The 17,141-nt window shown below is 38.0% G+C and overlaps 1 protein-coding gene across 12 annotated transcripts in view; it reads right to left on the bottom strand.

Annotated features, from left to right (window-relative positions):
• The window catches only part of LOC150075865 (tensin-1-like), a 405,993-nt gene that overhangs the window by 17,594 nt on the left and 371,258 nt on the right, over positions 1–17,141 (bottom strand). For all 12 annotated transcript variants that reach the window (XM_090388058.1, XM_090388057.1, XM_090388066.1 and 9 more), the window contains 3 exons: positions 14,249–14,341; positions 6,724–6,801; positions 6,504–6,584 (listed from right to left, as the gene is read on the bottom strand). In XM_090388058.1, the coding sequence (XP_090244184.1) occupies positions 6,504–6,584; positions 6,724–6,801; positions 14,249–14,341 (252 nt within the window). The remainder of the gene's footprint in view (positions 1–6,503; positions 6,585–6,723; positions 6,802–14,248; positions 14,342–17,141) is intronic.

Genomic DNA, 17,141 nt, shown 5'->3' on the forward strand with positions numbered 1-17,141 from the left:
CCTCCCAGGCAGGTCACTACAGGAAGCACTTCCAGTTAGTTGGTTTGTTTGTTTGTTATTTGGTTTTTAGGAGCATTAGCAACTAAGGCCATATTGCTCCGGGATACGCGGTGGTCATTCCCTGACCTTTCCGCATCCTCCGTATTTGGTGGTGACGGGCTCGAACCCCGGTCTAATCAAGAAGCGTGTGCTACGCACTGCTGCTCCTTCCCACCTGGCTACGGAGGCGCCTCCAGTTAGTTGGACTGGATAGTCTTGCACTTCAGTCATAGTAGCCATATGGGAGACAGTGCCATTCACTCCACTCTCATCTACAGGAGACTCTCCAAATTTTTGAACTGACTCCCTCTGCCTAAGGCCTGAATGCAAGTGACCTTATCCTGTGCCATATTCAATGCAGTATGTTCAATATTTCTACTTCTCATCTTCATCCAGGAGGTGGGCCTATTTAGCTTTCACATCCAGTAGTGGATGATAGTTATGGGAGCAACACCAGATGGTGTCACTCTCTGCCTCAGTTACCACTTTGACCTTGGGGAGGTAGGTCCAATGAAGTGACTTTCACAATTTTTTCCCTCCGTAATTTTTTTTTGGCAGCAGAATTCGAAACCAGATCCACAATATTATTGGTCCAGCATCATAACCACTGGGCTAATCACATCCCTTATAATTATTATTATTTATATTACAATTTACCTCTTTATCTACAACATGAACAAATTTTTGCACATCCATAGGCTAGTCCACATCAGCATATATTCAGGGATCAATTAAGATCAGAATACTATTGCTCAGATGAGTATGTTGTATACCATGTTTTAGATATAGATTGACTATTATCAACACCTAAGTTACACACTATATCTACCATTTAATTTTAATTACTATTTATTTATATATATTTGACAATCTAGTGGCCTACCTAAGAATGCTTAAATCGGTGCTGATTTTAGCTACATTATGGATTAAATAGGATTTTGCATGCTACTCCAAGGAACTAACCACTATACATTGCTCCAAAACAAAATGTGCTCAGAACAATCATTAGTATTAGCATTAGTAGAGACATATGATGCAAGAAAGCAAGCTTATGCAGCATCAGCCAAAAAAAAAAAAAAAAAACACACTCCCATTTCATCCCTCCGTTCGTTCCAAGTACCTGTCCAGCTCAGCCTTAAATTTATTTAGGCTATCAACTTCCACAGCAAAGGACAGAAGTCTGTTCCACCAACCAACCACCCGCTGGCTAAAGGCAAACTTCCACAACATCTATCTACATCTGTCTTTCCTCAATTTGAATTTATGCCCTCTCAAACGATTATTTTGAGCAAGAGGAACAATTCCATCAGCATTGAGCATGCTCAAACCATTCAAGGCTTTATACACCTCAATCAGATCACCTCGCAGGTGCCTAGTCTCCAGACACTGTAATTTGCAAAATTTAAGCCTTTCTTCGTAAGAGCAACAATTTGTTCCATTCACTAATCTTGTTGCCCTTCTCTGTACTCATTCCAACAGCTCTACATCCTTTTTAAAATGAGGCCCTCCAGACCTGTATACAGTACTCAAGGTATGGCCTGACCATTGCCTTATATAAGGTGAATAATCACCTCCTTATCCCTGCAAAAAAAAGTTCCTGTATATCATTGACAAGACACTATGAGTTACTCTTGCAGCCCATCTGCACTGCTCAGAGAACTTCATATCTGCCTGCACAACCACCACCCCCAGTCCCTTCCTTCTCTACCACTGTCAGTGTAGTACCACAGAGTTGATATGTTACTCTGAGATTACTGTTTCCCATATGTAGTACTTACATTTGTCAATGTTAAACTTCATTTGCCACCTCTCAGCCCATCTACTCAACCTTTCCAGATCTTGTTGCAGCAGCATACTGTCAGTAGTGTCCTTAACAACCCTGCCAACCTTTATATCATCTGCAAACTTGGACATTAAGCTTGATATACCATTATCAATATCATTTATAAATACAGAAAACAACAATGGACCCAATACTGAACCCTGATGGACTCTGCTAATAACATTAGTCCACAATGACCAGTGTCCATTGATTACCACTCTCTGTCTTCTCCCACTGAACTATCCCTTTATCCATAGCAGCAATTTGCCTCCAATGCTACACTCCTCCAATTTGTGCAGCAGTTTTCCATGTGCAACAGTATCAAAAGCCTTTCTAAGATCCAAATATATGATATCAAAGTTATTCCCTGCATCCAGTTCCTTTGTGACCACATCATAGTATGCAATAAAATTGGTCAGGCAAGACTTTCCATTAACAAAACCATGCTGTGTCTGAGCTATAACTGAAGTCTTGTCTAGATGATCCTGCAGTGCTTCTTTAACCAGTGCCTCCATTAATTTTCCTGGAACAGAAGTTAAACTAACAGGTCTATAATTACTTGTGTTGCCCTTTGATCCTCCTTTGTGAATTGGGGTCACATTTGCACATCTCCAGTCTATGGGTACCTCCCCTGAGTCCAAAGAAGCTCTCATAATTATGGCTAAAGGTTTGCTTTCTTCCATTGCTGCCCTCCTTTAATATAACTGTATAGATCCCATCCACCCTGGGTGCCTTTTTTATGTTTATCTTCAACAATTTCTCCTCCACTTTCCTCTCAGTTATTACAAAAATCATCCAGCTCACTGCCAGAGGTTAACTTACCTCTGGCCTTCCCCTCCCTGAATAACTCATGGGTGACTGTAGATGCAAAATACTCATTTAGTTTGTTAGTCATCTGAGCAGGATCATCCACAGTTGAACCATCAATATCCAGTGGACCAATCTGATTCATCCCTTTCCTTCTAGAGTTTACCTAGGTAAAGAACTCTTTGCTGTTTTTCTTTGCATCCTTTGCCAAGGATTTCTCATAATCTGCCGTTGCCTGCCTAATCTCCTTTGTGACTTGGTTACAGACCAGCTTATATCTATCTTCATGTCACCCATTAATTTATATGTATCCCATGCATTTTTCTTCTCTGCCACATGTCTCATTAGTTCATCTGACATCCATTTAAGCCTAAACCTTGAACAATATTTCTTAGTTGGTATCTAAAGCCTAGTAGCTTCCAAGATAAATTCTTTGAATACTTCTCATTTTGAATTTCCTGTTGGTAACATCGTCATTTGGTCCCACCGTATAGAATTTAAATACTGTCTCAGACCACCGTAGTCACCTTTATGAAAGCAAAAACCCTTCACTTTACCCCTGATGGTAGTTACCTCTTTGAGTAAATCCCACTTCAGCACACTAGTGTTTCTTTATCTGTACATTCTTAATGCACAAAGAACCAATACTGATAATCAGATCAAGAGTATTACTCCCTCTAGTTGCCTCCCAAACATGCTGATGTAGAAAACAATCATCCAATAAATCGACAAAAGCCTTGCTAGTGTGTGAGTGACCAATCCACAAATTCCAGTCAATATCTGGGAAATTAAAATCACCCATTATAAAACTCTCTGATTTACTGGCCCACACTATTTCACTGTAGAGTTCCTTATTATACTCATCAGAGTCATTAAGCATATAACACACTCCTACTCTCAATTTTGATCTCCCAGTGCTTATGTCACACCAAACTGACTCGACACTGCACTGTCCAGCGATGTTGACTGGCTTCACTTCCTTGGATTTTATGTATTTCTTAACTAATAGTATAACCCCTCCTCCCTTCCTATCTTGTCTATCCTTCCTGTACACATTGTACTCCGAACAATTACAGTTCTGCATTCCTTATATCTGTGTGACACCATGTCTCTGATATCCCAACAATATCTGCCTTGGATGTTCTGAGCAATAACTCAAATTTATCAAATTTATTTACTGAACTCCTAGCATTGGTGTACATGCAGGTATACATGCACCTGTTCCTATTTTAGCTACCCTAACACAACCCATGTGTTTAGTTGTACCGCAATGACTCCCAGTAGTCTCTGAAATACCCTGCATCTTGTTTTCCAGGCTGCTGCTCATTCCAATAGAAGCAGTGCAAGAATCACTTTCGCCTCTGCCAGTGGCTACTGTTAATCTATTAGTCCTTGTATCCCCCCAAGCTAGCAGTTTTCTGACCCACCTAACACTGCCTTGATAGCATCAGCAAATTTTCTTGCACCCTTTCTATTTAAGTGTATCCCATCCCTGTAGAAGTAGTCTCTCCTGTTAACAAGTACAGACCAGGCTGAAAAAAATTCTACCCCTTTAGCCTTGCACGATCTTTCCAGGGCCGAATTGATCGACAAGGCTCTCATCATATACTCCCTCCTATCGTGTCTGGGCAGAATTGCAGACACTTTCAAATTCAACCCTAATTCATGGCTTTTTTCAACAGTGACCTGTACTTGTTAAGTAATTCTGCCGGTCTCCTACTCTTAATATCATTAGTGCCAACGTGTACAACTATATCACCTTTTGTGCCCTTAAAAGATGATATCTGCTCTACAACGCATCAACCTTTGCCCCTAGCAGACATACCCTGGTCCTGTTCCACCTATCCTTTTTACATAGCATGTTCCCCGTTTCCCTGACAATAGAGTCACCTACAACTACTAGTTCCTGTGGGACCAGCGCATTCTGCCTTGGGGGTTACTGCTGTGTTGCGTGATGATCAAGTGCAAGCTCTGGCGTTGATGTGGGCAGCTGAGAGCTTGATGGGTCCCTCAATTTAGATCTTTCGAGGGCATCCACCCTGTCCTTCATTTGTTGTTTGTTTGTTATTTGGTTTTTAGGAGCATTAGCAACTAAGGCCATATTGCTCTGGGGATCATTCCCTGACCTTTCAGCATCCTCCGTATTTGGTGGTTATGGGCTCAAACCCGGGTCTAATCAAGAAGCGTGTGCACGCACTGCTTCTCCTGCCCACCTGGCTACGGAGGCACTCCCCCTGTCCTTCAAGCTCTCACATAGGCCCAAAACAACACTGAGTTGTCGCCTCATTTCCTCACACTCCTTACATCGCGCGCGCACAAAGACATCCCTCTTGGCAATATTATGTCCCGTACCTGATTGCTCCACAAACATCAAGCAAGCAGTGCATTTTAAAAGGCTGTGATTCAGAGGGCAACTGCCCCCCTCAGTTCTCCCCTGAGCCACAACACTCCATTTAGCTTGAGCCTTTTGCTTTGCTGCTCTGGTCTGAGTCATGATTCCGATTCAATTTCAATAAAATTTCAATTTCAGTACAAAATTATAACCCTAAACTTGTATCCCAACACAGTTGTGACACTGTATATCTATATATATATATATTTTAAGTTATATAAGATAATAAGATAATATCTTCGAGTTTCATTATATTATCTTCGAGTTTCTTTATATAAGTTCCGTATCAAGTTATGTATTAATTAATTATGTTACGTTCATAAAATCTAAGTAGTTATATGTATTTATTTAAAAGTACAATTTAATTGACAATGAAGTTCAACAAGATTAATAAATTACTGATTAATTGATAATATTATATACTATACTATACTAAGTTTAGATTAACAGTAGCCACTGGCAGAGGTGAAAGAGATTCTTGCACTGCGTCTATTGGAATGAGCAGAAGGCTGAAAAACAAGATGCAGGATATTTCAGAGACTGCCGGGAGTCATTGCGGTACAAGTAAACACATGGGTTGTGTTAGGGTAGCTAAGAATAGAAATAGGTGCATGTATACCTGCATGTACACCAATGCTAGGGTGGTTGGTTGGTGGAACAGACTTCCATCCCTTGTCGTGGAAGTTGATAGCCTAAATAAGTTTAAGGCTCAGCTGGACAGGTATTTTGAACGAACAGAGGGGTGAAGTGGAAGTGGTTTTTTTTTTTTTTTTTTTTTTTTGGCTATAAGCTTGCTTTCTTGCATCAAATGCCTCTACTAATGCTAATGCTAACGCTATCTAGTTCAGGATATAATGTTGTATCGTTGTATCAATCAACTCAAGGAATGAGTTTCTGAGACAGAACTCATCCATAATTTTTACTACATCAAATGTAATAAAATATGATATCCAGACTAGAATGAAATTGCTCAAAATTCAAGAATTTTTGAAAGGGAAAAAAAAAAAAAAAAAAAAAGTGTTACAGTTATTATAGTTCCCAAAAGGTTTCCAAAATTAATATGGCCATTGCCAAATTACAGGTTTTAACATATTCATAAGTAATCATGGCATCTGAACATCAGAATAAATAAGAACTGTTTTATAACATTTACACGAGTTTCATACCACACTACTCTTTTTCTTATTTTGGTTTTGAACACGTTTTTGTTAACAGAAATATTGATTGGTAGAAGCTTGTATAATTGGAATCTTACTATGTTGATTAATTTATTTTTTTCCATCAAGTTGATAATCTCCATAATCTCCTTAAAACAATCAAATCAGAAATCTTAAAATAGTTGCAAAGAGATTTAGGTTTACAATAATATTGTTACTAAAATAGTAGAAATACAATATGAAACTGATTAATTAAATGAGAAACAAAAGTAAATGCTTTACATACCTGCCCCTTGACTTAGAAGGTGATTGGGAGTAATGTTTTCAATTTGGCATGACTCCATGTTGTCAACACTTCCTGCCGGATCTATGTGAAGAGTGATATTAAATAAGAGATTAGGAAGTTCGATAGATAAATTCTGTTCAATTAACACTCATGCTTATTCTGGAGAAAAAAAAATTAATATTTATACATTTAGTAATAATACCTTACAAGGAAAACTTACCAGACTCTGGTAGGAGGAGTTTACAGGGCAGAGCAAGAGGTGTTATGGAGTGTTGATATACGAGGGCTGACAGACTTCCTGTAATAAAAATAATTTATATTTTTATACAGAAAAATGTAATTATATTTTGCATTAATGAATATAGTGATTTTCCTGATGAAAATCTATTAGTGATCAGATACTGTTGCTTAACTAGTACTTCCACTAAGTGCTTTCTCGTAGGCAGAACTTTCAGGTAGATTGTTTATGTCAAGATTTTATTACAAAATAACTTGTATCAGTGAAGTGAAGCCTTAAAATAAAAAGAGCCAAACTTTATTAACAAAGTGATAGCTTTCACTATACAGATATCTTGGCAGTTATGCAAGTTTGGTATATGCATTAGTGCATACAGGTGAATTGTATTTTTAGGAGCATTCTTAGAATTATATAAAGTATTTCAGTTTACTGCAAATCTGTAATCTACCAATTGCTGGGACTCTTTAGAACTGTGTAGACTACAATAGCATTGTATGTAAACTCTTGACAGGTCAGAAAATACTGCATACTTGCATATTTTATATTAATTATGAGTTTTAATTTCACGTTAGTTAGCATTAGCATTAGCATTAGTAGAGGCATTTGATGCAAGAAAGCAAGCATATGCAGCATTAGCCAAAAAAAAAAAAAAAAAAAACCCACTTCCACTTCACCCCTCTGTTCGTTCAAAATACCTGTCCAGCTGAGCCTTAAACTTATTTAGGCTATCAACCTCCACCACAAGGGATGGAAGTCTGTTCCACCAACCAACCACCCGCTGGCTAAAGGCAAATTTCCGCACGTCTATCCTACATCTGTCTTTCCTCAATTTGAATTTATGCCCTCTCAGGTGATTTTTCTGAGCTAGAGGAAGAATCCCATCAGCATTGAGCATGCTTAAACCATTCAAGGCTTTATACACCTCTATCAGATCACCTCGCTGGTGCCTAGTCTCCAGACACTGTAATTTGCAAAACTTAAGCCTTTCTTCGTAAGAGCACCCCTTTGTTCCATTCACTAATCTTGTTGCCCTTCTCTGTACTCGTTCCAGCAGCTCTACATCCTTCTTGAAATGAGGCCTCCAGACCTGTATACAGTACTCTAGGTGTGGCCTGACCATCGCCTTATACAATGGAATAATCACCTCCTTATCCCTGCTGGAAAAATTCCTGTATATCATTGACAATACTCCATGAGCTACTCTTGCAGCCCGTCTGCACTGCTCAGAGAACTTCATATCTGCCTGCACAACCACCCCCAAGTCAATTTCATTCTCTACCACTGTCAGTGTAGTACCACAGAGTTGATACGTTGCTCTGGGGTTGCTGTTTCCCATGTGTAGTACTTTACATTTGTCAATGTTAAACTTCATTTGCCACCTCTCAGCCCATCTGCTCAACCTTTCCAGATCCTGTTGCAGCAGCATAGTGTCAGTAGTGTCCTTGACAACCCTGCCAACCTTTGTATCGTCTGCAAACTTGGACATTAAGCCCGATATACCATCATCAATATCATTTATAAATACAGAAAACAATAATGGACCCAACACTGAGCCCTGAGGGACTCCACTAATAACATCAGTCCACGATGAGCAGTGTCCATTGATTACCACTCTCTGTCTTCTCCCCCTCAACCACCCCTTTATCCATAGCAGCAATTTGCCTCCAATGTCACACTGCTCCAATTTGTGTAGCAGTCTTCCATGTGCAACAGTATCAAAAGCCTTTCTAAGATCCAAGTATATAATATCAAAGTTATTCCCTGCATCCAGTTCTTTTGTGACTGCATCATAGTATCCAATCAAGTTGGTCAGGCAAGACTTCCCCTTAACAAAACCATGCTGTGTCTGAGCTATAACTGAAGTCTTGTCTAAATGATCCTGCAGTGCTTCTTTAACCAGTGACTCCATTAATTTTCCTGGAACAGAAGTTAAGCTCACAGGTCTATAATTACTTGTGTCAGCCTTTGATCCTCCTTTGTGAATTGGGGTCACATTTGCACATTTCCAGTCTATGGGTACCTCCCCTGAGTCCAAGGAAGCTCTCATAATTATGGCTAAGGGTTTGCTTACTTCCTTTGCTGCCTCCTTTAATATAACTGGATAGATCCCATCCACCCCGGGTGCCTTTCTTGTGTTTATCTTCAACAGTTTCTCCTCCACTTTACTCCCAGTTATTTCAAGATTCTGTAGTTTACTGCTAGAGTTGAATACACCTCTGGCATTCCCCTCGCTGAATAACTCCTCATGTGTGAATGTCGATGCAAAATAATCATTCAGTTTGTCAGCTACCTGAGCAGGATCATCAACAGTTGACCCATCAATATCAAGTGGACCAATCTGATTCATCCCCCTCCTTCTAGAGTTTACATAAGTAAAGAACTCTTTGCTGTTCTTCTTTGCATCCCTTGCCAAGGATTTCTCGTAATCTGCCTTCGCCTACCTAACCTCCTTTGTAACTTGGTTGCATATCAACTTGTATCTATCATAGGCTTCTGTGTCATGTGTTAATTTGTATGTATCCCATGCATTTTTCTTTTCTGCCATATGCCTCATTAGTTCATCTGACATCCATTTTGGCCTAAACCTTGAACAATATTTCTTAGTTGGTATCTAAAGCCTAGTAGCTTCCAAGATAAGTTCTTTGAATGCTTCCCATTTTGAATTTGCTGTTGGTAACATCATCAGTTGGTCCCACTGTATAGAATTTAAATACTGTCTCAGTCCATCGTAGTCGCCTTTACGGAAGCAATAACCCTTCCCTTTACCCATAATGGTAGTTACCTCTTTGAGTAAATCCCACTTCAGCACACTGTGATCACTGCCACCTAGTGGTTCATTTATCTGCAGATTCTTAATGCATGAAGAATCACTGCTGATAATCAAATCAAGAGTATTACTCCCTCTAGTTGCCTCCCGAACATGCTGATGTAGAAAACAATCATCCAATAAATCCACAAAAGCCCTGCTAGTGTGTGAGTAACCAGCCCCCAAATTCCAGTCAATATCTGGGAAATTAAAATCTCCCATTATAAGACTCTCTGATTTACTGGCCCACTCTATTTCACTGTAGAGTTCCTTATTATACTCATCAGAGTAATTAGGCCTATAGCACACTCCTACTCTCAATTTTGATCTCCCAATGTTTATGTCACACCAAACTGACTCAACACTGCACTGTCCAGCGATGTCGACTGGCTTCACTTCCTTGGTTTTTATGTGTTTCTTAACTAATAGCATAACCCCTCCCCCCTTCCTATCCTGTCTATCCTTTCTGTAGATGTTGTACTCCCCAAATTGCAGTTCTGCATCCCTTATATCTGTGTGACACCACGTCTCTGATATCCCAACAATATCGGCCTTCGATGTTTTGAGCAATACCTCAAATTCATCAAATTTATTTACTAAACTCCTAGCATTGGTGTACACGCAAGTATACCTGCACCTGTTTCTATTCTTAGCTACCCTAACACAACCCATGTGTTTACTTGTACCGCAATGGCTCCCAGCAGTCTCTGAAATACCATGCATCTTGTTTTTCAGGCTTCTGCTCATTCTAATAGAAGCAGTGCAAGAATCTCTTTCACCTCTGCCAGTGGCTACTGTCAAACTATTGGTCTTTGTCTCCCCCCAAGCTAGCAGTTTTCCGACCCACCTAACACTGCCTCGATAGCATCAGCAAATATTATTGCACCCTTTCTATTTAAGTGTATCCGATCCCTGTAGAAGCAATCTCTCCTGTTAACAAGTACAGTCCAGGCTGAAAAAAATTCTACCCCTTGAGCCTTGCAGAATCTTTCCAGGGCCGAATTGATCGACAAGGCTCTCATCATATACTCCCTCCTATCGTGTCTGGGCAGAATTGCAGACACTTTCAAATTCAACCCTAATTCTCGGCTTTTGTTCAACAGTGACCTGTACTTGTTAAGTACAGGTCACTGTTCTAAGTGTTATAAGTGTTCTAAGTGTTATAAGTTATAAGTGTTCTAATCATTCTTGTTGAAAGAATGACTATTATTTTTTGAAATTCAGTCATTACTGTATTTAATACATTAAATATTGTTATTAATACATTTAATACATTAAATACAGCAATAACAAAGTAGAGTCAAAAAATTCCAGGGCTGAATATTTATTTAAACAAATATAATATTTACAGATAATTACACAGTGAATTTTTTAAAATAATGCCTTGGCTATTTATAAATTTTTTCCACTGGCTACATAATTGCAAAAAATCTGCTTTGAAGTCCTTTTCTTAAAAGATCCTTGATGTTTTTTGTAGTCTTCACAGTCTTTGATTCTCACAAAAGCTGTTGTCTGTATGATGGATTCTTTGTTGTGAGAAAAAAAATAAAAATAGCACATAATCAGGCAAATAAGAAGGATGCATGACAGCTATAGAAGCTATAAAGTATTTGGAAATAAATATTCAGAATTACGGTTGCACAATGAGCAGGAGCATTGCCATGGAATAATTTTCAATTTTTCCTTGCCCATAGATCGGGTATCTTCCTTCTGATTTCATTACTCAATCCTTTACTGAGTTCTGAGTGCATAACATTAAGAATATGATCTCAGAATTGTATAAATTCATAATGAATGTACGCCATACACACATCATACTGCAGAAAATACTTTAATAGTATTTTCTGCAGTATGAGCAAGAGGAAGATTGCCATCAGCATTGAGTTTATCTAATCAGATCACCTCACAGATGCGTATCCTCCAAACGCTGCAATTTTTAGAACTGAAGCCTATCTGGGTAAGTAAGACCACCCCTTTGTTTCCTTCCCCAATCTCATTGCCCTTCTTTGCACCTCTTCCAACAAATCTACATCCTTCTTAAAATGAGGCCTCCAGACCTGTATGCAGTTCTCACTGCTGTCTTGTACAATGTGATAATCACCTCCTTATCCCTGCTAGCAAAGTTCCTGTATATCATTAACAAAATTCCTTGAGCTGTACTGGCAGCCTGTCTGCACTGTTCAGAGAACTTCATATCTGACTGCACAATTACCCCCAGGTCATGCAAATTGGAGAAGAAGAATATAGCAAAAACAAAAACAGCAAGAGTTCATGGACCCATCCTGTAAGGTGTCAACAATGCAGGCTGGTAGTAATGCTGTGGGCAATGTTTTCATGGTGTACACTACACCTCCTTGATACTAGCAGAGCAACATTTGGATATTACTGGTTATATGGAAATTGTTTCTGACCATGTGCATCCCTTCATGGCTGCAGTGTATCCACCTACAAATTGGTCTATCAACAGGATAATGTGCCATGTCACCAGAATGGATTTGTAGAGAGCTAGTTTCAGGAACATTAAGTGAATTTGGCCTAATGCAGTGGCTTCCCCTATGTCATCAGATCTCAATCCACCTGAGAACCTCAGAAAAGGTGGAACAAAATCATAGAACAGAGTTACAAAACCTTCCAATTTGCAGCAACTCTGCAAAATAATTGAATCAACATGGACCAGCATCTCTGTGACATATTTTCAAAACCTTGTTGTGTGTGCACACCATGATGAATCCAGACTCTTCTAAGGGCTGAAAGGAGACCTAATTAGATAACTGTACCTAATGAAAACTGGTCACTCAATGCATACACATATAGCATTAGTATCATCATTAATTGTGGCAAATAATGCAATTTATTCAAACTATCCACTTCCACAACAATGAATTGTTGGAATAAAAAGGTGGCTGATTCCAGCAATCAACCACTTGTTGGCTGAAGGCAAACTTCCACACATCCAATCTGCAGCCATCTTTCCTCAATTTGAATTTATGCCCTGCCCATGCACATAATCTGAGCAAGAGGAGGAATCCCATCAGCACTGAGTTTGCTCAAGCCATTCAAAGCCTTAAACACCTCAATCAGATCACCTTGCAGATGCCTAGTCTCCAGACACTGCAATCTGCAGAACTGAAGCCTTTCTTGGTAAGAGAACCCCTTTGTTCCCCTCACCAACCTCGTTGCCCTTCTCTGTACCTGTTCCAGCAGCTCTAAATACTTCTTAAAATGAGGCCTAAAAAACTTGTATGCAGTACTCATGATGTCACCTGACCATTGCCTTATACAATGGGATAATCACCTCCTTATTCCTGCTAGCAAAATTCCTGTATATCACTAACAAAACCCATGAGCTGTCCTGACAGCCTATCTGAACTGCTCAGAAAACTTCATATCAGATTGCACAATCACCCCAGGCCCTTTTCATTTTCCACTACCCTGAATGTAGTACCACATCCAGTTCCTTTGTCACTGCATCATAGTATCCAATCAAGTTGATCAGACAAGGTCCCTAACATACCCATGCTGTGATTGAAGTATAACTGCACTCCTGTCTAGATGGTCCTGCATTACAACCAATGACTCCATGATTTTCCATGAACAGAAGTTAAGCTAATAGGTCTGTAATTATTCGTGTTACTCTCTGACCCCCCTTTGTAAAATGGGGATACATTTGCACATCTCTAGTCCATAGGGATCTCCCCTGAATCCAAGGATGCTCTCATAATTATAGCTGAGGGTTTGCTCAACTCCTTTACTGTTTCCCTTAATATAATTGGATAGATAACACCCACACCAGATGCCTTTTTCATGTTAAGCTTCAACAATTTCTCTTTCACTTTCCTCTCAGTTATCACACAATCATCTAGCTCCACGTTAGATTTTGATGAACCTTTGACATTCCCTTTTCTAAATAATTTGTTGTGTGAATGTAGATGGAGAATACCTATTTAGTTTGTCATCAACCTGAGGAGGATCATCAACTGTGAAACCATCAACTGTGAAAATTGCAGTGATGGCAATAGAACGAGTGAAGCATTTGCCTTCAGTAAGTATCGATCTGCCACTGTTTCAGTGAGCCACCCACCCACCCACCCGCCCGCCTGCTGTTATATATCACATATTAATTCTCTGCTGTGTTATTTTGCAAGCATTTTTAATATTAAATATTAATTCCTTTATAGTTATATTGTCAGTAAAAACAGTTATTTTAAAAAATTTAGTAAACGTTTTGAAAGCCCGCTGGATGAATTACAGTATTTTAAATTGGTTATTATATTTGATTAACATGTTTTCACTTAACACAGCAACTTCACAAAATACATTAACCACATAAATCAGGGGTTTCCTGTATAAATAAAGAAGTCTTTGCTGCTTTTCTTGGCATTCTTTGCCAGACTTCTTGTAATCTGCCTTGTGTGTGTTTCAACAGTTCATCTGACACACACATATATATATATATATATGTGTGGTATTAAATAGATTGTTCATATCATATGAGCATGATTAACTTCTTTATGCAAATCCCTGCCTGGGTGAAAGGCTTTGCTCGTGAACTTACAGCTCAAATTCAAGTATTATACTAATCATTAAGAATAATAATAAACTGGTCCTTTATTTATTAAGATAAACAATACTAAACAGTTAAAATAACTTCTTGAATTAATTTCCAAAATGTACAAAGGATTTTCATATGAAATATCTTACCAAATATGGGTTCGTTGGAGCATCCTTTCAATCGGACACCTTTGGCTGTAGGTTCTATTAAGAAATGCCTTACCAGTTCACTAGAGATATCACCTATTAAAAAAATAAGAGAAAAAAAAAATCTAAATATATCAAGAGAGATAATAAAGAAAATCGATTATTAAGAAAGACTGAAAAATAAATTTCATTTTTACAACATTCCAAATACAGTATAAAACTATTTATCCAATATCTATAGGACCTGGGGTTGCTGGTTGCATGAATTTGTCAGGTGGATAAGTATTGCTCATATTCATATCAATGTATACACTGTATACTTTATTTATTTTTGGCTAGTTTTAAAATAGCACTTCTTCCCACACTTCTCATTACTGAAAACACATTGCTGACTGTATTTTTGTATCATAAATTTTTGAAAAACAAAAATTATGCTCCTTCATAAGTACATTATGAGTTTCACCTTTCTTTTTCTAGTCTGCAGACATCCAGTTTCTCTTTTATGCTTAAGACAATACATATATGTTTCTTGACCAACTTTATGATCTTATTTTTGAATATCATAATGGATAAATATGTTACAATGTCATATTTTTAATATAAATTGTCCTGTTAAATATTATATTAAATGTTTTGTGATGTTTAATTCACAGTCCCTTTGCTAATGAGTAGGTAAGTGGTTAAAACTTTTTTTTTTTTCAATACAGTAAAAAATCGTTAATTTAAAGTATCTATAAAATATAAGAATGTCGGTATTAAAAATCAATTTTAATCATATACTCTTATTAGCACTGTACCAAAATTTTATAATTCTCATTTATATTTAATAATTCTCATTTAAGAATCTTTTAGTTTTGTTGTGGTAGAAGTTTATGAATAGATTATTAACACGTTAATTTAGTCAATATGAAAAATATAACAATTTTATCTTGGAGAAATTGAGTAAAAATCTCACAGTTAATATATTGCTAAGTTTTGTTTTTGATATCATTACTAATCATACAGCCTGATGCATACAAACTTATGTTAAAATAAGCAGTATGTTGTTTATTATGTATAATTATACAACCTGATAAAGAGAGGGAGTATCTGTTTTGTGATATTATTTGCTGTGTAATTTTCTTGTAACCCATGCAAAAAGGTGACATTCTCCTTTTTTTATCACTGTTGTTTATTCAGTGAACTTTGTAACTAGCATGGACTGTTGCTATTACAGCAAAGTAGGCTGGTCACACAGTGTTTGTGGGAGCTGGTGATCAGGGTAATATCACTTTAGAACATCTGAAGGGTGTTTGTTTATAGTTGTGGAATTTTGCCCTGGTGTGTGGAATTAAATACCTTTTTTGCATACATAAATGAGTCACTATTTAGAGAAGAGATCTTCATAAATAGTGACCCCTCTTAACCATGGAAGCTGCTTGAAAGAAAAAGATTACACACGATATATTAAAATAAAATATAACCAAAAAAAGTAAGTACACCAATTTGCAGGAGTTAGATTTTCCAGTTCGCATGTTGAGATATATAATAAATTTTTATATCTTTTGTCTTTTAACTGGGCTAAGCAAAGTAGTAGTGGTGAAAACAAGAGGAAAGCTCCTGAAGCAGCTTCCATGGCTAATCTTTTCTGTAAATACTATTTGCTTTTCATGCTGAATTCTGCAGACACAGAAGTCTATGATATATATAAGCTAGTCTGTAATCAAGTCAAAAAGGAGGTTAGGCAGGCGAAGGCAGATTACGAGAAATCTTTGGCAAAGGATGCTAAGAAAAACAGCAAGGATTTCTTTACTGATATAAACTCTAAAAGGAAGGGGATGAATCTGATTGGTCCACTTGATATCGATGGTTCGACTGTTGATGATCCTGCTCAGATAGCAAACAAACTGAATGAGTATTTTGCATCTATGTTCACACATGAGGAGTTATTAAGGTTTGAAAATGCCACAATGTTATCAAATTGTAACAGGGTGCTTAATGATTTTGTAATAACTGAGAACAAAGTAGAGAAGAAACTGTTGAAGTTAAACATAAGAAAGACACCTGGGGTGGAAGGGATCTATCCAGTTATATTAAAGGAGGCAGCAAAGGAAGTAAGCAAACCCTTAGCCATAATTATGAGAGCATCCTTGGACTCAGGGGTGGTCCCCACGGACTGGAGATGTGCAAATGTGTCCCCAATTCACAAAGGGGAATCGAAGGGTGACACGAGTAATTACAGACCAGTTAGTTTAACTTCTGTTCTGGGTAAAATAATGGAGTCACTGGTTAAAGATGCATTGCATCTTTAACCAGTGACTCCATTATTGTATATCTGAATTATTGCTGCAATCATCTAGACAAGATTGCAGCAATAATTCAGACACAGCATGGGTTTGTTAAGGGAAAGTCTTGTCAGATAAATTTGATTGGTTATTATGATGTGGTTACAAAGGAACTGGATGCAAAAAATAATTTTGATAGCATATACTTGGATTTCAGGAAAGCTTTTACAATGTTGCGCATGGAAGACTATTGTACAAATTGGAGCAGAATGGTATTAAGGGTAAGTTGCTACAATGGATAAAAGGATGGTTGAGTGGGAGAAGACAGAGGGTGGTAATCAATGGGTACTGCTCTTCGTGGACGAATGTTATTAGTGGAGTCCCACAGGGTTTGGTGTTGGGTCCACTGTTGTTTTGTTTATTTATCAATGATATTGAGGAAGGAATATCAGGCTTAGTGTTGAAGTTTGCAGATGATACAAAGGTTGGCAGGGTTGCTAATGACAGTAATGGCAGTGTGCTACTGCAACAGGATCTAGATAATTTGGTCAGATGGGCTAAGAAGTGGCAACTGAAGTTTAACCTTGACAAATGCAAAGTACTGCATATGGGTAGAAGTAACCCCAGAGAAA

This window comes from Mastigoproctus giganteus, chromosome 13 (assembly GCF_048544385.1).
Source record: "Mastigoproctus giganteus isolate SK-2022 chromosome 13, ASM4854438v1, whole genome shotgun sequence".
Lineage (NCBI taxonomy): Eukaryota > Metazoa > Arthropoda > Arachnida > Uropygi > Thelyphonidae > Mastigoproctus > Mastigoproctus giganteus.